The sequence below is a fragment of the Pangasianodon hypophthalmus genome, chromosome 18 (assembly GCF_027358585.1).
Source record: "Pangasianodon hypophthalmus isolate fPanHyp1 chromosome 18, fPanHyp1.pri, whole genome shotgun sequence".
Lineage (NCBI taxonomy): Eukaryota > Metazoa > Chordata > Actinopteri > Siluriformes > Pangasiidae > Pangasianodon > Pangasianodon hypophthalmus.
The window spans coordinates 13,748,554-13,774,034 of NC_069727.1; the positions used below are offsets into that span (position 1 = coordinate 13,748,554).

At 39.2% G+C, this 25,481-nt stretch overlaps 1 protein-coding gene across 4 annotated transcripts in view; it reads left to right on the forward strand.

Annotated features, from left to right (window-relative positions):
• Window positions 1–25,481, forward strand: part of tbc1d22a (TBC1 domain family, member 22a) — a 168,527-nt gene that overhangs the window by 37,572 nt on the left and 105,474 nt on the right. The window contains exons 6-9 of one of the 4 annotated variants that reach the window (XM_026923074.3): window positions 10,328–10,456; window positions 15,347–15,409; window positions 17,273–17,338; window positions 23,865–23,979. In XM_026923074.3, coding sequence (XP_026778875.1) covers window positions 10,328–10,456; window positions 15,347–15,409; window positions 17,273–17,338; window positions 23,865–23,979 — 373 coding nt within the window. The remainder of the gene's footprint in view (window positions 1–10,327; window positions 10,457–15,346; window positions 15,410–17,272; window positions 17,339–23,864; window positions 23,980–25,481) is intronic. The other 3 variants (XM_026923078.3, XM_026923077.3, XM_053241864.1) reach the window with 3 other exon arrangements.

A 25,481-nucleotide genomic window follows, 5' to 3' on the forward strand; every position in this document is an offset into this window, starting at 1 on the left:
TCCATATTTAGATTCCTGCAGTCTACCACTCTGATTTAATATATAAGGAGTAAAATATTTCAGGATGTGCTATTATTGGAAAATAAGCAAGGACAGAGTAGTGTGAAGTTTTCCAGTAACAGCGTGTCCTGACGTGCTTTAATCCTCTTACACCACAGCAGATTGCCAATGCTAACCATTTTGATTTATTAAAGAATATCACCTTGTTTAGTTCATATCATCACTTACATTACAGCAGCTATAAACAGTCATTCTCTCACTTTTTCTTGAAGTTAATATCTTAGAAAAAAAGAAAAAAGATGCAGCTTGTTACCAAGAAACTGCAAAACGCAAAGTCTTCCATCCTTAAACTTTCCTGTTGTGGAAAACTTAAAATTATGGCTTTTTCTATCTAATTTGATTCAATTTTAAATTCTGTAGTGCTTTTAACAATGGACAGTGTCACAAACCAGCTTTACAGAAATGTTAATATTATCCGGATATAAAATTTAAAGTAAAGATTTAACTTTATCCCTAAGGAGCAAGCCAGAGGCACTGGTGGCAAGGAAAAACTCCCTGAGAGTTGATGAATGGCTATGAGCATCACGAAGCTCTGGTACTGGAGACTCCTTCTATAAATGTTGGAAGGAGTGCCCTGCTGTTGTTGCAGTGCTGCCTTGTTGTTCATCTTCATTGCTAGTGTGGCCTCATTGAACAGATTATCCAGCTCACTCATTCGGAAACTCAGGCTGTCCTCCATTCATTTACTCTCTCTGAACTCTGGTGTATTCATGATGATTTGTTATTCAAAGCTTGAAATGAAAAAGAGGAAAAAGAACAGCATGAATGTGATCAAGGTGAAGTAACACGATGTTCTGTCTGAAGCATACAGTCTTTAGTTAGTGGTTCCATCAATGAGGAAGAGGTCAGGAATCAAGTAGTCTTCTTAGTGAATGCCTCTCAAGGAAACTGAATAAAAGAGTAATTATATGCCTCAAGTGTTGTAAAAAAATCTTGGATTGCACATGTGGTGTGAAAGCAAAGGTAAAGCTGTTTAGTGTACAGTACCTGTGCTGTAATTGGTTTAAAGAGTCCCGCAGGATAGAGCTGACATGATGAGGGCTGCGTGTCAGTTCAGTCTCATGCCAGGAGGCTTCTCCCGTGGCAGGCGGGCCGAGCTGTGCCGTGTACCACGCCGCGGTGGCACACTGATTGATGTGCTGCCAGTCTGCAACTATAATGAAGCAGAGATTTGATATTCTGGCCCTGCTCTTGTGTCAGTGTGTGGTCTCTGGAAACACACACACACTCATGCACAAACATCCAATTCACCTGTCTGACCTTCATTTGCCTATGGCGAGCTCATCTGTCATTTTGACTAGAACCCAAGGCTGTACTCCCACTCAATCAAATCACATCGATCTGTGCTACTGAACCCAGTGTGGTTCGCGACGCGACTTCATTTGTCCGAGCTGCTGTCTGAGCTTTGTGTTGGTGTGTGAGGACAGGAGTGGTCTCAAACAGCTGGAAATCATCCTGTAACCAGACTGATGGTTGAGGAGTGTGTGTGTATGGGGTGGTGGGGTGGGGTGGGGTGGTTGGGTATACGGAGGCTCTGTGAAGGCGGCAGAAGGTGGTGTCACTGTTTGAACGGTTCCTTTAATGTACAATCGATTCCCTGTCCTGCTGACTGCACACAAACCACAACCCTCTCCCACCTCAGCTCCCCATCCCGCCATCCCCCTCCCCATCCCCCGCCATCCCCCCATCCTCCGTCGCTCGTCTTCCACAGGAACCTGCTCAAGTGCTCCCCTAAGTAGAAATCATTTTTGTTTTGTCAGTTCCTTGCTCGAAAAATAAAGATTTCATTTACTCCCGAAATTGATTCCTTAAACCTTTTCAGGAAGGGCAAGAAAAAGACAGAGGGAGAAAAAAAGAAACAATTGGCTGTTTACTGTAGTTCAGCATTTAGCACATGGCAGGACCTGAGTTTCTGAGAGAGTAGAGATGGCAGGGGAAATCATCAGTGCTTCTGCAGCCTGTCACTAAGGGCCTGCACTTGATCATGGTTTTATTTTGTTTTTGTGTCCACCCCACCGTTCCCTCTTTTTTTTTTTATTTCCAAAGTCGTCTCAGCTGTTCTGTAAAAGTCGGCTGGAACCCAATAAAATCCGGTGGAACTTTTCACTCTAGTTGACCTGCCGTAAACGTTGCATTAACCTTGCCTGCTCAGAGTATCTCTCTGCTTCATTATGCAAGCACCTCTCTGGCCAGAACAGACTGTAAACTTCATTCATTCCTCCCTCTCTTTTCTCCTTTCAACTTCCCAGATATCCTCATGATGTACTCTCGTAGCCAGAGGTGGAAAGTAACGAACTGCATGTACTCTCGTTACAGTGCTTGAGTATGTGGTTCACTGTAACAGTACCTTTTTTTTATAAAAAGTATAATTAAATCATAGTACTTGTATTTGAGGTTTTTTTTTTTTTTTAAATAAATATTCAACTTCTCTACATTTATTTTTGATCACCATTACAGACTACGAAAATAATAATAAATTTAAACCCGGAGGACCAATTTGAATTTTAAATAATTAAATTTTTCGAGCCAATCAAATTAAAGCGACTTCCTGATGAAGGTCTGCCACCAGTTGCCAAATGCTCAGTCAGCCGCAGCAGTGTCTGAGACAGGGAAGACAGATGAGCATCTCTGGCCCAATTTATCAGGTATCTTCAGTTTTAATTGCTAAACAATGTGGTAATGTTCTGCAAATTTTACAATCCAAAACCCGTGGCAATATCAGCATTTCACAGCTCAACATCCGACCTGTGGAAACATGTCCAGGTAACGCCATTAGCTGAGCGAGACTAGACTAGCTAGCCAGATCTTTTCATGTTTTACAGCAGGAAGCTCTGCATTAAACGTATGATGTTTGGTAGTGATTGATTGTTGTGATAATTTATATATAAGCATTGCTACAGTCTATAGGTAGCACTCAAAAGAATGTGTAAGGGACATCGTTGCTAGATAGCTAACTGCGTAGCTAGAAATATGTATGAATTAACATGAGCTAGCAAGCTAAGGACATTGGAAGCTACTGAAAATCCAACAGCATTTGGCCAAGTAAGCTAACTAGCTAACATAATGTTCTTTAGATTCTGTTGTGATAATGGAGGTTCAGCATAGCTCCCTTCTTAGCTAACATAATTGTTCAAAAATGCATTCCTCATATGTAGAACATTTTCGAATTTGTTGTATAATTTGTAAAGTAACGACTATATTATTATTATTATTATTATTATTATTATTATTATTACTACTACTACTACTATTATTATAAGTAGCTTTTCACCGGATTTACTTATTTGCTCTTATGTACTTTTCTAGATCACTACATATACATTTGCACAGTGAATTATTACTATGGTAGCAGTACTTTTACTCAGGTCAATGTGTTTCTACTGTACTATTTGGACCGCTGCTAGTTGTACTCATTTTTTAAGCACACATTGTTTTAGGTTTAAAAATCAGAATCAGTTTTATTTGCTCAGTATGCCTGAACACACAAGAAATCTGACTCCGGCTTCCAGTAGCTCTCTTAGTGTCTCTCTCTCTCTCACTCTCTCTCACACACACACACACACACACACACACACAGAATATTCAATAAATAGCAAAACCGTATTATAGGAGCGATTAGAAGAATAATAGTAGGTAAATACTCGTATATAATATTAATAAAGTGCACTAGCTGTATATTTCGTAGTTAGATATGAGGGAAGTTCTGTTTCACGGTACAGAAAAAGGTGCATGATGTTCAGTGTTAATCATACTGATACTGACTTGCATCTCACAATATATAAACAAAGGTGAGGAACTAAAGCAGGAAGATAAATGCGACACAATCATTCATGGTACATTTGAACAATACAGTTTGAGACAATGAACAGTTTACTTGTATTTTATTAGCATTTTAATTAAACAAATGACTTGGTCAGAGCAGTATTAACATACTAATAATCAGTATGTGGTAACAGCTAAGGGGAAAAAAAGGCTAATTTTCATTTAAGACCCTCTTCATGTTGTGTATTATTGTCTTAAAAGCATTTTAATAAAGGTTTAATAATGTAAATGTAAACTAATGTATATATTGGGGTTAATTCCCATGTATAATTTTTTTTCCTAAACTGTATTTTTAATAAGTAGTTTTAACTTAGAATTAAATTATTTCCCCGAATGAGTAGTTTTCATTTAGAGCCTAGGAGAATCAGTGAGGAGCTCAGCGTTTGAGTTTAAGGAAAGCCTCCTGCGTAAAGCTCCCTTATGAATCTGATCGAGAAAATGTCAAGAGTGTGAAAAACTTCATCAGGAATGCTTCAGAATTTAAAATATAAATGTTTCATTTAAGATTTTTTTTTTTGGGTCACTGCATAATTCCTGATGATGATGTTTTGGAGACAGTGATCCAGTTTTGTGCCTTTAGAAATTTGCTTGAGTAAAATTAAAACTGATTCCCTTTGAAATGTCACTATACTATACTCAAATACACTATATGGCCAAAAGTATGTGAACACCTGACTATCACACTCGTATGTGGTTCATCCCCAAACTCTTGCCACAAAAGTGGAAGAACAGAATTGTCTAGAATGTCTGTGTATGCTATAACATTACGATGTCCCTTCACTGGAACTAAGAGGCCCAAACCTGGTCCAGCGTGATAATGCCCCTGTGCACAAAGCGAGCTCCATGAAGACGTGGTTTGCCAAGGTTAGTGTGGAAGAACCTGAGTGGCCACTGAACACCTTTGGGATGAACTGGAACACTGACTGCACTCCAGGCCAACATCAATACCTGACCTCACTAATACGCTTGTGGCTGAATGAACACAAATCTTCACAGCCATGCTCCAATCTCTAGTGCAAAGCCTTCCCAGAAGAGTGGAGCTTATTATAACAGCAAAGGGGGACTAAATCTGGAATGGGATGTTCAACAAGCACATACAAGGGATGATCACGTGTCCACATACTTTTGGCCATGTAATGTAATTGTTTTCAAACTGTTAGTAAAGTAAATGTAACAGAGTAAATGTACCGAGTTCCTAAACTGCTAACTGTCTGTGCTGTCCGCTTGCGATCCGATCAGCTGAGACGAAGATTAATACCAGGTGTGGATGAGGCCAGGAGGATCTGTCCTACTGAGTGATTATACTTTAAAGATTTTCAAAACAAATAAAAGAAGACAGATTAAACAGCAAAAGGTTGGGGAAAGATTTAGTGTATATGTCCCCAGACTTGGATGAGCACTAATTTGAGTAGCAGACAGTATCCCATGGATCTTCCCTGTTTTCAGATACTTAACCAAAAAACTGGAGAGAACTGTGCAATACGGCGATTAAAAAAAAAAAAAAAAAAAAACCCTAATACAACAAATTAAATGCCGTTATACATAGCCCATATCTATGCTGCATAATTAACATGAACCAAAGATGTAGTGTGGTTATACAGCTGATTAATTTCTTTATGTAAAGCGCAGTCACTTACAAGTGCTCTTTGTTTGTACAAGTTTTGTATCTTTTAATGAAGTAATTTAAATATGCATGGTTTAAAGTGCACAGTAATTCCATCATCTGTGATTTAGCACAGTCTTGTACCTGGTACACATTACACACAAGTTCCACAGTCATTTTACTGTAGACCTGGAGCAGCTCGCATGCTGCGCTTTAATAAATAAAGGGACAAACACGCGCAGGTGATTAAATAGTGTTTTCCATTTCGCTAATGTGGCCTGGACACCTCTGACTAATGGCCCGTGCTCGCTGAGCAGCTGGGAGAGGAGTCTGACGCAGAGCCATAGCCCGGCCTGGGACTCTGAGCATTACACTAGAGCATGAAGGCCTCCCGCTGCTCGCCGGGCATGCTGGGAAACGTGTAGCGTGTCCTCTCCCTGTCTCACCACTGACACGCTGCATTTATTACCTGCCTCTTGTTGCTGTGCTTCTGCACCTGGCCTGAGCAGTGCAAGCTGGCTCGCTTTCTTTCTCCACTTACTTTACCTCAAACAGCTTGTGTGTGTGTGTGTGTTTCTGCTAGCAAGGTGTTATTATTATATCGATTTTGCTCCTGCACAAACGGATTTAAGGCTGTTTTTGGGAAATGGTATTTTATTGAAGGAATCTAGGCAACACAGTCCACTTGGGCTACATGATATGATCAAAAATATCATAGCAATTATATTGTTACAAGTTGGGATAATGATACGCCTTGCAGTATATTGAAACAAAGGTCATACAGTGTTGGTGTAGGAGTCATGCCAGTTAGGGCTGGAGCGATTAGTTGATATAAGCAATAATGTTGATTCGGAAAAATTATCGATATTGTTTTTTTTTTTTTTTTTTTTTTTTTTTATAAATATATTCAACATGTCATGTACTTCACCAACAACAGAAATGTGTTATAAAGTAAGAGCTTCGTAGGTGTCTGTTTCTGGCTAGAATGTGATACAGTAGTAAAGCTGTTGAGGGCAGCAGCTTACTGTCGCACCACTTTGCGCGCAAAACTGTTTTCAGGCCCAGCATTGCGAAGGCAGGTTTAAAGAAGATGAAAACAGAATGATCGATTTCACTTGCAACTTAAAGGCTTCTTGCTGTCAGACTGAATTTTGAAAAAAGGTTTAATGTCATTTCCCACTGAGTTCATGTGAACTTTAAAGTGATTTTGCAACCTTTAAAAGCAAGACCGATAGCAAACAGAGGAGTGTGTCATGCTGTCTTTTTTTCCATGCACACCTGAAACACCATGAAAGAAATCACATATCACAGGCAGAACCTTCAATGATTGGGGCAATGAAAGAGCGGGGGAAAAAAAGGAGAACCTAAACACTGATAGTTTCATTCAGAGATGTAAAAGCATGGTCAATGCAGTCTGTGCAAATAGCAGCACATCAATGCTGCACGAGAGCATCCGAAAACTCTTGCTTGGTGAGGGGAATATACTTCACAGCTTACATTATAGCCTCGTTAGGCTTACATTTAAGCCCCTTAAAATTAAATTACATTTCATTTTAAGGGGCTTAATTTTTTTGCGATGTAGTAGTAAAATATATGCAGCAATTTCGATGAGGCTGGAAAAGTCTAGGCCGGTTAATTTTGACCAGGTAGGTAGTGTTTTTAGTTGTACAGTTGTTTTTGTTCAGAGCAAATTTCTCATTTGTAATTTAAATTGGTTGTTATTGTAGCAGGGAACAATCATTAGATTAGTCCTAGAGGAGAAAGTCAGTAGAGTAACAAGATGTTAAAAGTTAAGTTGTTCATTACAGTTTTACATTATGCTATTAAAAAAAAAAACTAAACTAAATGCCAAATGATATGTTATGGACCTTCTTCTTTATAAGTCATCGCTAAGACAGTCAATCTATTAATTACATAATAATAAATAATTTTTGCAGCCTTAATGCAGGTGTCATGAGCTGTCAAACCACTCACAGGATGAAGAAGTAAATAGTTTGTTAGAGTACTAATTACATGGTTCTGTGATACCACTATTACAACGACCAATACTGCAGTAATAATTATCTATAATATAATAATTATATATTGTGCACATGTACAAGAGGATCTTCATTACAAAGACACAGATATCAAGAAGCACAAATATATGGTGTGTGTACATTTTAATCCTTTTTTTTAACTGACCAGAAGATGCAAGACCAATCATTCACATACTGTACTCTTTAATCTTCACATACTGTACACTTTAATCTAGAGAACTACACATGATGTCATTGTAATTTTCACAATAACACTGATAAAACAAATGAGATGACAGGATATTGCCCAGCTCTATGCTTTATAATCAGAGTCAGCCACACCAAAAGACATGGCTATAAAGAAGACACTTAGGATGCTTTCACAGTGTTTAGTGTTTAGTCCAAGGCATGTATTTTGGGCTGTGAACAACAGTTTTTTTTTTGTAGATGCGAGCTGCAAAGTGAGCCGAAGGACAGAAGTGTAGAAATGCGGTATGTCCTTGTGAATTAGGACGACGAACAAACAGAGAAATTCAACTCTGAATATACAAAATATTTTAAGCTAGTTATTTATGTAATTATCTATGGCAAGGTTTATTGTACTTTTTCCATGTTCGTGTTTCTGACCTGATGAATGAATGACTTTCACAAGTATGTTTTCAGCCTTATGTTTTTTTTTTTTTTTTTTTTTTTTTTTTAGCTTTTTGGTTGGTTTAATTATATGCGAAATCAAATCAAACCAAATAGCAAATGAATGAAAAGTATGTACAACTTGCATGCAGATGTAACAGTGTAGAAGCTTGTGGATTTTTGTCAAAACTGTACTTGTTATCTCCGGTTCTTCTTTGCATCAGAACTTTTATTGAATCAATTCAAAAATGCCATTATTACATTGAGGCTGTGCACCACAAAACATAAAAGACCTTTTCAATACTGATAACAGTTCGCTGAATACTTTAAATTTAAGAGCGTGGTGTGCTAAATCAGGGTTGCATGATGATTGACCCTTATTGGCAGTACCCTCCCTGTACACTCTCTCTGAGACCTGCCAATTAATATCCACGTCCATTCTCTGCTTTCTCCTTAAAATTCTCCCTCCTGACTCAGAGCCTTTAATGTTCCTGGTGATCAGCAGCTCATTCTTCCTCACTATGTGAGCCCATTGAAAGCTCAGAATCCTCGAGATTATGCATTATCAATTAGGCTTAATTACATGTACATACGCTAATGACCCATAGCCCTGGCATGAACACTGCCGCTTGGCACACATACATCTTGGTGCAGAACTTGTCCGGGTGGTGGGAGGTAAAAAATGGCCGTGTGGGATAGTGTCTCCTGTGATAAATGGATTTCCACGGCTCTAGATTTCCATGCAATCAATTACTTTATCAAGAGACTTTCTTTTTCGGGCACAGACATCTGCTGCGCTCTCTCTCTCGCTGCGGAATAAGAAAGGCGACGATTTCTGCCTCTTTACTGGTGACTGATAGTGACTGGCTAATCAGCGTACTGAACATAAGAACACTAAGAATTCATTTTTCATGTCTTACTTTACCAAAATGACTGAACTACAGCCACATTTTTCATTGCTGGTGCAAAGACTAATTGGCGGTCTCAATATTTCCACAGTATTTCCTATATCTCAGGTCGGAGTGGACAAAAATTGGGAGACAGATGTGACTAAATGAGTGTCTCTGTTTCAGTAATGTTTGCTGTGCCTATCAGTCCCAGTGAAGGAGAAAGGCCTCTGTGCCTGTTAGTGTCGGTAAAGGAGGTGTGGCCTCTGTCCTGGTCAGTCCCAGTAAAAGAGGACTGCACTCTGTGCCTGTCATTCCCAGTAAATGAGTTGTGGCCTCTGTGCTGGTCAGTCCCAGTAAAAGAGGTGTGGTCTCTGTGCCTGTAAGTCTCAGTAAAGGAGGCATGGCTTTTGTACCTGCGAGTTCAGGTGAAGGACACATAGCCAGTCAGCTCCAGTGGAGGAGACATGAACCCTGTGTTGGTCAGTTCCAGTGTGGCCTCCTTGACTGTGTGTCTGTCAGTTCTTGGGAAGCAGGTGTGACCGTTGTGCCTGTCCCAATGAAGATATTGCCAATATGCCTGCCAGTCTTAATGAAGGAGAGAAGGCCTGTGTGAGTCCTGGCACAGGCTGCCCACTTTTTAAAGCTAACACTTTCTTCTATTAAAATTGAAAATTGCACAATACGGAATCACATTGTATGCCATCCATGGTGCATTCCCGCCTAATGCCTAGTGTTTCCGTACTGTCTTTGTATCTGTCACTACCGTGACTAGGATAAAGCATTTAATGAAGATGAATGAATATATCATATTGTAACGCATCCTTGTAATTGGATTTTTGCCTGCTTCAAATACAACTTTCATGTGTTGGGTCAGTGATCACATATCAAGACGCACATTCTATTGTATTGGAAAGTGGATCACACACACCTAGAGTTCTTTAATGTCAGTTACATCAACAATGAAGCTGTAATGGGCCAGTGCGGCTTACTGGTGCTTTCACTTGACTCTTTAAATGCCCAATTGACCCGGATCTGTATCCAGCACGAAGGTGGTGTCTTTGAGCAGCACAGCCAATAAACCAGAGGGTGTTGGAAATTGCAGCGGTGGAGTGAAAGATGGTGACCTCGCTCGAGCACGGGTGCAGTGCACAGGCAGCAGAAATTTCAGGGGGGCTAATGTGGTTTGATAGTGGATTGATTAGAAAAGACGTTTCAACTGCCCGTCCATAATGGGCTGTTTGTGTGTGTGTGTGTGTGTGTGTGTGTGTGTGTGTGTGTGTGTCTGTGCGTATTGCTATTCTTAGGGTTACCTGCCTGCCAATGCCGAGCGCAGAGCCAGCACGCTGCAGAGAAAGAGGCAGGAGTACTTTGGTTTCATCGAGCAGTACTACGACTCCCGTAACGACGAGCATCACCAGGACACCTATAGACAGGTAACACACGCCACCACTCAGACCTTCTCTTCCATCTTTCACTGCAGAGCATTTGTGTTTGAGTCGGGTTGACCGATTCCCTAAAAATTGCGAAAGATTAATGACACTATAATTTTATACCACCACGGACAGAATGAACATTAGCACTAGTGCTGCACTATGCATCCTGTAACAAAATGACAGGAGATGAGAGTCACTTTCTGAAGCTAATCAAATCAATTATAATCTTTAATTCAGATAAGTATTTTTATTGATATTTAGCCATTTTTTATTCCCATACAAATCCGCCAATTTTAACTTGCCTTTACACAAATGTGAAATTGTCTTTGAGTTTGACTACATATGCTCACTACATTGGGTAAAACGTAACAATACCTATGTAGTGCACACTATGCCCAATAAAACGAGATTTGGTGTTTATCCAAAGAAAACAAGCAATTTAAGTGCCTGTTGAAAATTAAGCACTTACAGTACATGTAATCACTCTGAGGACACACCACTTGTTAATTATACACAATCAGAAAAGTAATTTTAATTTTAAAATGTGAAAGTATGCCATAAATGGCTTTCTCATCTTTGTCAAGGGTCTTTTGGCCAAAAAAGAAATGCATTTCTACAACAACAACAACAAAAAAAAAACACAGAAAATAGGATTTTGATTTTTTTTTCTGTCTTTCAGTATGTAAATATAATTTTTTCTGACAGCTTTACTTTTGATTGAACTCAGTGTCATAAGGTCATTCCACCAGAGTCGACCATGATGTTTTAGTCACTGTTTATGCCATCCCATTTTATTACATCCATTTTTTTTAGGACTTAAGAGTTTGACAATTGATATGTTCTGTTACACTATGTTTCTCTCTCTCTCACACACATACACACTCACACACCACACAAGCACACACACAAGCACACACAAGGAAGGTCTGAGCTGTTCTCCTTCATTCTCTTTCCCAGAAAATCATGGCCTTTCAAGACTAAAAAAAATAAATAAATGAAAAAAAAAAATCCCCCTTTTAGCTGACAGCAGGGCAGTGTAGAAGTTCCACAGCCGTTTGTCAGCCCCAGCGGGAAGCCTCGGTCCTCTGTTCCTCTTCTCTCATAAGCACTGGGAGAAAGTGCATTTCTCTCAGTGTCGGTGGAAAAACATGCCTCCACATGCTGCAGTGTTGCTGTTCCACACTCTTACAGCGCTTTTCCTCAGGATGGTGTAACAATAATCGGCTCTGCAAATTACCCAGGGTAACCTCATATCGCTGTTTGTAGCACCATGTGTGCCGTGCTGAAATTGGTTACCCATCTTTACCATGGGAGCGAGCCAGGACATACGGATGGAGCTAAAAATAGTGCAGATGTCCTGATTGTCTCTGGCTGTAGTCACTTCGCTACTGGCTCTTCAGTAGTCTAGTTTCTTTCCCTTTTTCAAAATGCTTTTTTTCTGACAGATTGAAAAGACAAAAATCACAGTTTTATCCAACAATTCTTCCCCCATGAGGGAAATACTGTAGTTTCATCTTCAGGCTAGGATGAATCTCAAATGGCTTCCTTTTCCTAGGAACACTTTACCTAGTTCCCTCCATGCATAGTATTTTGGTCCAGGCAAAGAACATGTGACACAGGGCTGTAGTCAAGCATCACCACTGTCAAGTCCAAGACCAGGACTAGTCGAGACTGAGTCAAGACTTTAGTGATACGGGGGTTGAGGCCAAGTCAAGATCAAGTTCAGATGAGCGTAAGACCGAATCAAGGTTGCGACAAAACACGTAAAATCCATTTCAAGGCCTGGACCTGGTTCATTTGTTCATCGTGACAATTATTAGAATATATTTATATCTAGAGGAAGGGAATACTTCTTGTCAAACCTTGTGCATAACAAAAGATAACACACATGTTATTTTTTTATAAACTATATTTAGTGAGACCAGTGCCCGAGACAGAGACAAGTCCAAATCCCAATAAGTCAGAGACAAGTGAAAACACCAAACGTCTATAGAGCAGACTTGAGTCCTACAGCTCTAATGTAACAATTCTTGTCCTTTTTTTAAAATAATGTGATCAAGTTTTGGTATTTTCACTAAAGTTTGGAACATATGCAACTTTTTTTTGTGCATGTGCTACTGTTAAGTTTGCTTTTTTATGTTTTCATTAAGGATGCTTGAGTGCATGCCAAAAAAGCACAGGGAAAAAAAAAAAAAATGAGGAAGATGCCTAGCAGTGCCATGCACATTTTAATTTCAAATCAGCTTGGTTTCATTAAAAAGAAAAAAAATCCAGTAGTAACCGATCGATGTTACTACCAGTGTTCAGTGGAAAAGTGCTGTTAGGGTGCTTAGGGAACCAATATGCAGCACGTAAGTGCAGTTTGCCCCTCAGTCGCAGTGAGGTCACAGAATACCCGACACAGCAGGGGGGGTTAGCGCAGCAGCATGAAGCCCTTCCTTCTGTTCCTGAAATAAAAGGAAAAGTAGTTTTGTAGTGAACTGTACACGCAGTGACTGCTACTGACACCGGAACAGAAATGCACATAAGAAGGTGCCCCCCAGCTGACTGTTCCTGCTGAGGCACTGTTTATGGAGTGCAGGGTTGAGGCCTACCGCTGGGAGTTAAGCCAGTTATTATGGCAGTAATTATGGCAGTTATCACTCTCTCGCTCAGTAAGAGTGGAGGCAGGAACTCTCTCTTCTTATTCAGATTTACAGATGTCTTTGTATTACAGGGTTGAATGCAGAGAGAGACAGAAATACACATGTAACTGCTCATTTCAGACCATGCTTAAAAATAGTGTTTGGTCACACTACTTGTGTCTTAAGGAGGTAAAAATTCCTATAACTGAGAATACCAGCCAAAATATAATGTTATGTGACTATTAAATAAGCAGACATCAATCATTTTTGCTAAACACGGCTTTACTGGTATGATGTTAATTTCCCAAACAAGCCACGCAAGTGTTATGATGTCATAAAACACAACGAAATGTGGTGTTATAGGAAAACAGTCAACAACAGGATGGTGTTGTTCCGCCCAATGTGAAGTGGAGTTGCTTTCACCACATTTTCCCATATCAGCATTCCCGAGGTGTTGTATTCCTCTTACACTGCAGCAATTTGGCAATGATTTCTAGCCACTCATACTTTTTATCCATTTATAGTTACATTTAATGTTGTGGAATGTCCGTGAAACACGTACCTATCATCATTTATGTTATAGCGGGTATAAACAGCCCTTCTTTTTCCTCAGTCTTGAAGTTAATAAGACACACCATGTCATGTGACCAAGAAAGTGCAAAACACAAACTTAGGTTATGTGGAGCATCCATTGTGAATGAGCTGTTACTATAGAAACGATAATGTAGTAGAACGTGCACATTAATATAATCCTCTAATATGCCTAGCAGACAGAACTATTCTCAAAGCCGTGCTGTTAATCAGTGCTTTCTGACCAATCAGATTTCTGGATTTGAAGAATGTGATATTTAGCAGACACCAGTCATTTTAGCTAAGCAGAGATCTATTAGTATGATTGTCATTTCCCAAATAAGCAAGTAAGTGTTATTGTGTCAAATAATAATGAACCTATCATGTTGTAATATGCAAATGTATTATTCCATTTTACCCAGTTTACCCGTGCAAAGGGGGTGGGCTTGTGTAGTATCGGGGGTCGTTTCCACTTAGATTTCATGATGAGGGTAAAAGTGTAGGTGTGTCCGTTTCTTTCCTTTTTTTCTCTTTTCCACATAGCATGAATGGAATTGTCAAGCAGTTTCTATTTTCAGTATAGAAAAGATTATAGTCTTTAAACCAGATTTTGGTGGAGAACTTAATTGCAATTGAAATACATCCCAGGCACAATTTCCATAAATAAAATAAGCCCTAATTTTTTCCCGTAGTGAATGAAAGAAAATGTGCTATTGCCACACTGACTCATGCTTTAGGTTTCTGAAAGGTGGAAAAGAAGACACAAGGCCCTCAGCTTATTGAGCTTAAACTGTTTTTTATTACCACAGCGCAGTTAAATTCTCTAATCAGAAGGTGTTGATTAATTTTCTATAACAGCAAGGATCTGAGAGTAGTGCCGGCTGCAACATAAATGAAAGGTTTATGCCAATGCGCTTATTCTAATACATTATCCTTCCTGTAGCAGCTCATTCACAGGGACTTGTATTATGGACACCCTACATAATCAAAGTCTAACAAAAAAAATGCTGTTATGTAACAAAGATAAATATTGATGATAATGTGAAGTTTTTGGTTAGGAGATGTTTATTCATGGAAGGAGTCTCCAGTATCTGAGCTTTGTAACAGTCAGAGGTAAAGCTGTAACTTTCCAAAATGGAAGAGTCTTCAAGACAGAGGACTTTTATGCAATCTGTGATCTGCAGTTTTTTTTTGTCTTATTAACCTCAAGAGACAGGAAAAAAAGACAGCCTTGTGAAGGAAGGGAAGTTTATAGCTGCTGTAATGTAAGCCATAAAAAGAACTAATTTGTTTCACGGATGTTCCGCATCATTAAATGTAACTGTAAATGGTTCAAAAGCACGATGTATTGTTCATTATTAAATTAAAGCGTGTAATCATTAGCAAATTGCTGTGGTGTAAGAGGAATAAAGACTTTGGGTTATGCTGTTACAGGAAAAGAATCCACTTTGTGGTGGTAACAGTGCCTCCACTTCGTGTTGGACCGTATCACACCACTCCAGCGTGGCTTTTTTCCTGTATTAGCACAGCCCTTCGTGTGTTATTCCTTGTGTATGTTTAATGTGTGAGTGTTTGTGTGTGTCCACTTCCGTGCGTGTGTTTATATCTCATCATATCATCCTCCCACACAGCAGTTGTAGAATCCATATTTCTGTGTATATGTATGTAGTGTGTGTGTCTCTCTCTGCACCATCAGATTCACATAGATATTCCCCGGATGAGTCCGGAGAGTTTAGTGCTCCAGCCGAGAGTCACTGAGGTAAGAGGCAGGATGGAGCGGAGACGCCGATGCAAAACAATCTGCCCCCTGCCAGCAGCATGTCACTCAGGCATCGTCTGCTCAGTGCCATGTGTCTATCTTACTGTCTGTCTCTCTTGTCTGTCTGATCTGGTCTGATGGCTGGCTCGAGTCTCAGGCTGGAACTGAAGGTTTGGACCACAGTGCCTCGACTCTTCGCTCACACACTCGTCAGTTAGGCCAGTTTGTCTAGTCCTAGGCTTATTCCAGATTTCTAGGCAAGGCAGGGTTTGAATTTTTTCTGGATTTAACCCTTTGAAGTCTACTTTTGAAGAATTTCAGATTGGTTCAGATTTCAGTGATTCTGGCTGTACATTAAACACAACTTTTTTATTTTGTTTATCCACAAACTTCTGTATAAATTTGACTTATCATTTTGTCAGTGTTACAAAGCAGCCGTAAAAAATTGAGGAAAAAAACCCCCACAAAATCGTATTCAGATATTAACACATATTTACTCACAAACTATTTAAAACCACAATACCAAGTTAATTGAACAGTTATGAAGGAGATCCAAATATGTTTTTTTTTTGTTGTGCTGTCATGTGTTGGAAAGTCTTTTGGCTTTCATCAAAAACACACAAAGCTTTATTCAAATTAGAATAATTTACATAAAGTAGTTTTCCTCACTCCCTTTCCACTTCTTTTGCTGTTTGTTTTTCTCAAATAAAAACCATCCCTGGAACTGATGACATGTTTTCCGTCTTCTTATCTTCTCCTAAGATTATTGTTATGTATTTAGTCTTTAACACAATTTCAGATCTGATGTATTGACGTGTTTGAGTCAGCACTTTCAATCTTTTTTTTTGTTTGTTTCGATGTCAAAAAATGACAAACCCAGCAAAAATGTAAAGGGTGTTATTTCTTTTCAGCAAAACAAGGCTGTACATAAGGAAGTGTTAAATCTTAACAGTAATAATACTAAAAAAAAACAAACAAAAAAAACTTATAAGTCCAACTATAGGATTGCTTGAAAGACACTTTTGAAGTACCTTTTCTTCTTTTTTAACTACCTTTATACCACAACGCTCTTGAATTCTCAAACCTGATTGGTCAGATGGTTTATATTAATGCGTTCATTCTAAAATATTATTGTTTCTATAGTAACAGCTTGTTCACTTGTGATGGACTTGTATGGTGGACGTTCCACCTATTAATGAATGTATTATACACTGTGTTGTTATTTAACAAAGCTGTATTATCACTGATATGTTGAAGCATTCTGTAAGGAGATGTTTATTTAACATTTCTGGAAGGAGTCTCCAGTCAGTAAGTTTTCCTCCAAGGGAAGTCTTCAGGACAGAGGACTTTATGCAATCTGTGATCTGAAATTGTTGCATTAACTTCAAGAGAAGGAGAAAAAGAGAGCCTGGTGAAGGAATGACTGTAGCTGCTATAACATAGTAAGTGATAAGAACTAAGTTGTCTTGTGGACATTTCACAACATTAAATATAACCCTAAACGGTTAAAAAATATAATGTGTCATTCTTTAGTTGGTGAAAAATTGTAATCGTTGGGAAATTGCTATGCTAGAAGAGGAATAATACACACGTACAAACAGCAACCACCACATTAATTATTTTCCCATAACAGCACTGTGACTTCAAAGGGTTAAATCAGCTGATGATGAGTTCATGTTAAATCTAGTTCATGAGTTCATAGTTCATGAGTTGATGAAATCTAGTTCTTCAGTTTTCAGCCAGACATGCGCTACCATCCACGACCAGATTCCCTTCCCTGTCTATCTATAATGGCTGTTCTGAATCCGTCCTAACCTGCTTCTGCTCCTGTGTCTCTTTTTTTGTGTGTTCTCTTCCCTGCAGATTCACATTGACATACCGAGAACTAATCCTCTTATTCCTCTCTTTCAACAAGCTTCTGTGCAAGAGGTGAGACGTCCACACCACTCAGTCCACTCACCTTGATGCTCTTTCCTGTGTGCGCTTGACCCACACATAATACCAACTATATCCTGCATACGCTTCTATAGATCACTCTTACACACACACACACATACACACACACACACACACACACAGTCCTCTGGTTCAGTGTTTCATTAAAGAGCGGGTTAGTTCACACTGAATGTGCTTTGTGGATTTCGTGGTATTGCGTGGGATGTGTTTCCAACGATGTGTGTGTGTTTGAAAAAGGAGTCACAGAGACACAGAGTCACTAACCTTCACTCCTGTCACATCCTGCTTCGCTTTAGCTAGGGAAGTCTGCTCTTTATAACGAAGCATGCAGTTATGAGCTGCCTCGCGCTTATGGTGTGCTGCTGTGGCTCGATTCTGGACTTTGAAATGAATAACATGCTGTTTTAAACAGGAAAGCACGTCAAGGCACATGGTGTGATAAGCTCTCTGCTTTTAACATTGTCCTTTGTTTTACTTCTCTGTCTTCTCCCTCCATCTTTCTCATATCATTTCTTTCATTGCTCTCTCCTCTCTCTGTTTCACTCTCATCTCAGTTCATCTTGTCTTTCAGGGACACTCTCTTGCACATTGTTGCCTGAACACAAAAACACCCTCAAACAACACCAAGCCAGATGTTTTAAACTGTCTGCGCTTGTTTTTTAGATGTAATTATTCCAAAATGGCATATAGTCGAAGTTTGAGCACTGTGCACGTGGTGACATGCAGTGTGCACTTCTCTTCCTCATACATATGCATTTGAGGGAGTACAAAAAAATGTACAAAATGTACTAAAAGTGGGAGTGCAGCCCCAGAAAAGGGTGGGAAAATGGAAAGTGTGACATTACATATTCTATCTGATGCATGTTTGAGGAGGTTTGAGCAATTAGTGACAGCCGGTTTTGCTCAGGAATTTGTCCTCCCCCAAGAACCAGGTATAAATTGGCAGCATGTGTGTTCTGAGCTTTATAGACCATTTTTAGGACCTTGGTGAAAACACTGTTGAGGAGAAGTAGCTGTTTTAATACTGCTTGTCAATTGGACTGCTTTAGTCTCATGCACATCACTTCCCTCACGTCTAACAGAAGAAATTCATCACATTAAAAACTATGACATCAATGCCAGTTTAATTGCACAATTTATAGCTTATTCTGCATAGCTTTATTTTTATTAGTAATAAAATCAGCCATATCAGCCGTGTTAATGCCCTTCACACTACTTCTTCTGTAGTAATATTTTCTTGCATTTCCTTTTAAGTTTCAAGCTTTTGTGGTTGCGGTTTCCATTAATTCTTTTCGCATTTTAAGCCGCAATTTGTGCTTCATGCAGAGATCACGTATTATGCGGCTCCAGGTGCAGTTTGCGTGATGAGTTACAGACTTACTAAATTAAACGTTCATTTCTGACACACCGTGAGATCACTATGCAGCTACATCGTTGTGTATTATGCTGCACCGCCTGACGTACTTACACCTGGCCCTCTCTGACAATGATAAAGATCATCATTTTCGTTGATTTGAGCTTATCGATGGATGCGGTGATAAATCGTAGCTGCCCTGCGGGGCAGTGGCATGTACAGATTTAAGATGTATGAAGAAGAACACTAAGGGATGCTATCACGTAGGTCAGTGAATGGCTGCAATGGCATCATAATTGGTTTGCAGTTCCTAATACTCAGGGGGATTTGGCCCAAAAACATACAACAGTATGCTGATGAGCTCTAGATGAGCTCTAATTGAGTCTGCATGAAGTGCATAGCAGTCTTAGATATTTCAGAAATTTGATGGCACTTGAAGAGGCAAGTCATATTTCATGGGTTGCATCTGTGGCCAAGCAAATCGGTCTGGTTAATATGAGCGCAGTGTAAATCTGGTAGCTTCTTATGAAAGCATAGACATACAGTTCACGTTTTACATTGTTATTGTCCTGACCTTCAGAGTTACTAGGTAAAAAAGAGCATATTTTAAATTTTAAAACAATCACTTTCCAAAAAATTAAATATTACAGTGAATTTTTGTCTGTTTTTAAAGGAAGTATCTTGAACAGATCGAAGCAAGTGAGAACCACAGTCTTCAGAAGAGCTTTGCAGTTTGTCCAAGATACTTGGAACAGCATAGCTGATTTCTTAATAAGTCTTCATGTCAGTACATGATTTTAGCCCTGAATTCCCAGTTGCTGGCTAATTTTGGAGCTTAGTGACTACTCCCCTGCTTGGCGACTGCTTGTGTAGTGTGAATGGTTCAGCGCTATGTTTGATATTGTCTGCGACGAAGCATGTAGTGTGAACCCCTCTGCAACTAGAACAGCGCTGAGAAACAGCCAGTGAGAGCCCGAGAGGAAATCAAATTCATCTGTTCTCATGCGCAGCAGATCCCTGAATCCAGTTTATCATCCATCTGTTTGTGTGGGTGGGAGGGAGAGGGCAAAATTTAAGCACAAAAATATTGATGCTACAGGAAAATATTTGGTATGTCATACCCAAATGCTTATTAGGAACAGCAAAAATAAAAAGAAATGATGAACAACAGAGCTATAAAAAGCTGTTTCTTTCACCATTTCACTATGTCTCCAGTTCTCTTTGCAGAACAGACAATCCATGCTCTCAGCCAATTTCCCCAACTAATCCTTATTTAAATTTTTTCTCATTTCTTTTTTCTTGTTTCCATACAGAATTGAGAGTCACATGATAAATAGCTCTTGCATTATTTTTCCGAGAAAGAGAGTTTTAGGGATCTTTCCAAAATGTTTGTAAATCCATATATTTTTTTCAAATGTGTCTAATACTTTTGCAGTGTGCTCTCTCTCTCTCTCTCTCTCTCTCTATACTTGCTATAACATTTCAGAAAATTTAATTAAGATTGTTCTTCAATTAAGCAGCTTTTATTTTCAAATAATTCTGAGGACATCTAAATACATTATTTCATTTCTGTAGAGAGTCACTTCAAAAGGATTAGAAAAAAAAAATCCCATTCTGATATGCTTAAATTTGATTTTGCAATGCAGCAAAAAGAGAAATAATCATTGGGGGTGAATATGTTCCATAGGTACTGTATGTGGCATATATATATATATATATATATATATATATATATATATATATATATATATATATAATGGTGATTTCTTTAACTTGAGCCACTAAAGTCAATTTGAATAAAAACTAGATTTTGTTACTGATTGATTTTGTTAGTCTGGGCGTCTGGGAGCTGTCGAGTCACGTCATTGGGTGAAACATCGCTTTAAGTATAGATTCATACTGTATGCACCAACTTCCCATACAGTCCTGCTTCGTATGAATAATACAAACTCCCATTTCTAAATGTTTATTCATTAACATCCATTGAGGAAAAAGCTTCTGCTTCTCATTCTCATGACTGCCCCTTTTTTTTGACCACCAACATGCAAAAGCTTTGCTCTAAATGACTCCAGGGAAGGATGGTGCTTGTGTGGTGGCTGAAGTATGCATACTCACAGCTGCACCCTTTCTCACTCGCTTGCACCTTGCCCTGCATGCCAACAACACCTCTTTACCTCTCTAGTGCACACTCCGACTGTGAGGATCTCTCAGCTTCTCTTTAGCATTCTACATGGTGTGTAACTCTTACACAAGCAGCAAGCCAGCTAATGATGCACAGATTCATCGTAAGGGTTGTGCTCTGCAGTCCAAGCCAAGGTTATGCAGTGTGTTAGGTTTTTCTTATGAATCTGAGCTAGCAGCCTTCATCTCTCCTCTCCAAACCTTCCAGAAGTTATACGCTAAAGAGGAGCCAATGTCCTAATATATTGAATCCCACTTTCTAAATACACTGGCCTTAGATGGCCTTAGATTTTTTGCTGCCTGGTTTTTTTAGTGTCTGATTTCCACCCAGTGATGGACGTCTGGAGAAGAGTAAGAGCAAGCTGTGAATTCTGTGTCTCAAAGGAAAGAGAAAATGCAAGGTTCCGTTTAATCCAGCATTTTGATGAGATAAATCTGAACACTGGACCCATCAGAGGAGGTGAACGTACCTCGTGAGTTGATGGACAGAACTGCGAGTGAGTCACACATGGGGCATGTAAGGAAACTCGAGCACCTTGTTTGGTCTTCCGGACCCCGTGTGCAAGCAATGAGTTTATTTAGGGCTTGACAGGAACATGGCAGCTTGAAAGTCGCTTTGCATGAGCCAGACGTTAGTTTGACTTGTCAGACACCAGCGAGAAAGTGTGTCTGTCTTTTTTTTTCTCCACAAGTTTCCTTTAATTCAAGCAAGCTGACAGTGAAGTGAAGGATTACGAAAAGACACTTTAATGAAGATAGAGGTGTTAGAGGTACATTGTAAGAAAAGAGAAAGGAAGAAAAGTTACTCAGCACCAGGAATAGCCTTAGGCAGTGAAGATGGAATGAACACAGAAGAGAAAGCTCTATTCGGTGGTCTTCATGTTAAAAGGAAAATTTGAAAAGCAACTAACTTTGACAGTTGTGTAAATATAGGAAACCTAGATGTCGCTTTAGCCGCTGTTGTTAACTACTCTGATGCACCAAGGACATTTGCTTGTAAGCCAGTTCATGTGTGAAGCACAGTGGGTCTACTTTTATAAAATCAGCTGTAGATCACTTTATTTTCAACTCTTTTTAAGAAATTATTTGCTATGCTGCAGATGGCATACAATTCTGCAAAATGTTTAAGAATGTTGGAGAATATTAATGTAGGATAAAGGTGGACAGAAATGATCATAGATGCAGATAAGACCTTCCCCCTGTGAGTAAGGGTTTTACTGCTTTTGTTAGCTACAGCTAATGTGACAGATGCCTGATGCTAACTTAGTTGTTGTTGTTGTTGTTGTTGTTGTTCTTTCGGCTCCTCCCGTTAGGGGTCAGCACAGTGGATGATTGGTCCGCATGTTTGATTTGGCACAGGTTTTATGCCAGATGCCCTTCCTGACGCAACCCTCTCATTTTATCCGGGTTTGGGACCGGTGCTGAGAGTGCACTCCCAGTGGCTGGGATGGTTCCCTGCCCGGGAATCGGACCCGGGCTGCGGCGGTGAGAGTGCAGGATCCTTCGCAATGTCATGATAAACATACCAAACAAATGAAATCAACGGTCCTCAATCACGATTCCAATTGCAAAGCAAATCTTCAAAAGCGCTAATAAGTATTGAGAACATTAGAATATTAAAAGAGGCCCTCTCTGAGTTATGGCCTCCTGTCCACATAAAAACAACATTTTAGGTGACTGAGCTGGACAAATTTAAAAACTCATTCCTAGTGTTGTCTGGGAATAACTGTGTCTTTGAAAACGTTGTTTTGCCTTTGGCTTAATTTGTTTCGTATTTGATATTTAATTATGTGTCTTGTGTGTATGTGCAGCCCCCTCACCCTTTTGTTTTTGTGTGTGCTATTAATGTGTTAGGACTCCTGTTAGGTTTATCATGGCTGTGGACCAGATTGTTGTTTTGTGGTTTGTTATTTCTTTTTTTGATAACCTGTTCACAATTTAATTTTTTAATTTGTTTTATCATTTGAGCAATCATTTTGTTCTCGAGCGTATCCTTAAGCAGTAGTTCCGCCTCATTAATAGTCCATGAGTATTGAATTCTTGTCTTTGTCAATTTTGGTTTAAAACTTTAGGTGATGCTGGTGTTTTTTTTGGCATTTTGCCTTCTCTACGTCTCAATACACATGGTCTTAATGTTATTCTTGAAGCGTTTGACATAACTGTTTGACATACTGGGCCAGTGTGCTCATATGCATTTTTTCGAAACGTTTTTTGTGTGGACAGATATATATTTTTAAAATCTCTGAAAACAGACAGGTTAAAAACTACATTTTCAAGAATACCAGTATACATGTGGAAGGGCCCTGAGGCAGAGTTAAAGAGATGACTAAGAGTAATAAACTGTCAACTTCCCTTTCTAGCTGCTATAAAATTGCTAACTCCCACGTAAGCTTTCTCATAAAATCAAAATACATTGTGTTGAGTTTTCTCTTGTAATTCTTAGATCCAAATGCTGCACAATGTGCTGGCTTTTTTTTTTTTTTAACAAAAATCTTTGAGCACACTCAGAATTCAGTTCACCTCAATGAGGACAAACTGCAAAGTCTCTCCCACTAACAGTGTGACACCACTGACGTGTGTGATATCTCAAGGTGGTATCTAGGTTTCCTATCATCCTCAGCCTCATACTTTTTAAGCACTAACCTCCCTGTATGTAAACAAACACATGGCAACATGTGCACATTGCTTCCAGACTTTTTTTGTCACCCTCGCCGTCTGCTCCATTGAATGTTGTGATGCTAATTACTTTCGAGAGCTTAATTGATTTTCTTAATTGATTGCTGGCTAAATGAGGAGATGCTGTCTGTGTGTCTAATTAATAGCACTCAAATGTGACCTTGTGCAAAGTCCCATAGCTTTGCATGTTTACACAATTTTGTTTTTTTGCGGTTCTAAACCATATGCGTGAATTCTGTAGTTGTAGCTGTAGGTCAAGTTTTTGATGTAGTTCTCTTTCTTCTTCAGATCTTTGAGCGGATTCTGTTCATCTGGGCCATCCGGCATCCCGCCAGCGGTTACGTACAGGGCATCAACGATCTCGTCACGCCCTTCTTCGTTGTCTACATCTTTGAGTATATCGGTGAGTAGATGCATACCTACTGAGCAAGTGTATAAATTTGCTTTCTGTGTGACTCCGTACCTCGTTAGTATGGAAATGCCTGATTTAGACGCTGGCTAAGTTGACAGCCATTGTTCCAAAGAAGGAAGTAATGCATTAGCCAATAATAGACAGTGGATGTGTGGACAAGCACAGCCTGGCTCTTTCATCTGCTCTATTTATTAATGCGTGAAAGACACTCGAGCCCTTTGACTTGATGAAGAATGTATGACGGAGGTGAGCGGCCAGATTGGCTGAACCCATAGGAAGTTAGATATTTCTGATGCTTTGGAAGGATCCTCAAATGATCACCATTTTTTTTTTTTTTTTTTTTTTTTTTGCTCTACCTTCATGTCCAAAGGAGACTTGCATAAGCTCTAACTGACTAACACTTGCAGAAGCATTGCACGGACACCTTACACGATTAGTGTGACATGCTTTACCCTACCTTCCCCACTAAATCTGTGTTCCTTTGTTTGAGTGTTGGTGAGCAAGGAGGCGTTGCTCACGGCTGAACGTTAGGACTGTACAACATGTTGCAAGATTGTCGCAGTATTGGTTTTAGCAGTGTAGATAGAGTGTAGCAGTGTAGCACAGAAGGCTACGATAAGCAAATGAGCCCTTCAAACATTAATAGTTTATTATGCTTTATTGTAGGAATGGCAAATTCCTGTACAGATTGGATTTACATTTTGTTTAGTCGAATAGTAATTAGCCTATTATTTCAATAATACAAAAATGTTTTGACGTGTAAATGACACAACTGCTTACTAATTATGCCCATATTACAAAAAAAACTTTCAGTAAACTTTAATTCTGATTTGTTTTGTTTTGTATTTGTGATAATCGCCGATGATTGGACTTCTTTCTTGGACTTCTTTAAAATACACTATTCGCAAAATACACTATAGTGTATGTGACATAGTGTATTTTACTATACGTCACGGTGGATGGTGACAACTTTGTCACATGATCACAGAGTTGTCACCATCCACAGTTTAGCTGTAGCATTTACTATTTTTGATCCCTTGCTACACAGAAATGGACGACACCTAAAAAGTACACTTTTACTTTCTCAGCTAAAGTAGTGAGCCAAGACATTAAAGGGGATTTGATTTGTTTGATGAAGTCAGTTAATCAGCAGTAAATATTTCCCGACAGTTTCCTGATGTGCTGTTTATTATTATGTGCAGCCTAATACAGACCTGACTGCAGACTGACCATGCTCTTATGTTAATTTTGTAACAATTGTATAAAATAAGCTTATGCGCTCAGATGGTTGCTTATACCTCCAGACATATTTGCAGATTGCAGTGAAATATCTGTTCAGCCAATACATGTTTTATAATTTATTCATCAACATACTCCATCCACTGATATATGTAAAAGTTTTTGTGGTAAAATACAGTTTTTTTTCTTCACTGCCTGCTAGGATTATCTTGTTAGCAATGTTGACACCTCTGTGCTTATTTTTTGCATAGCTT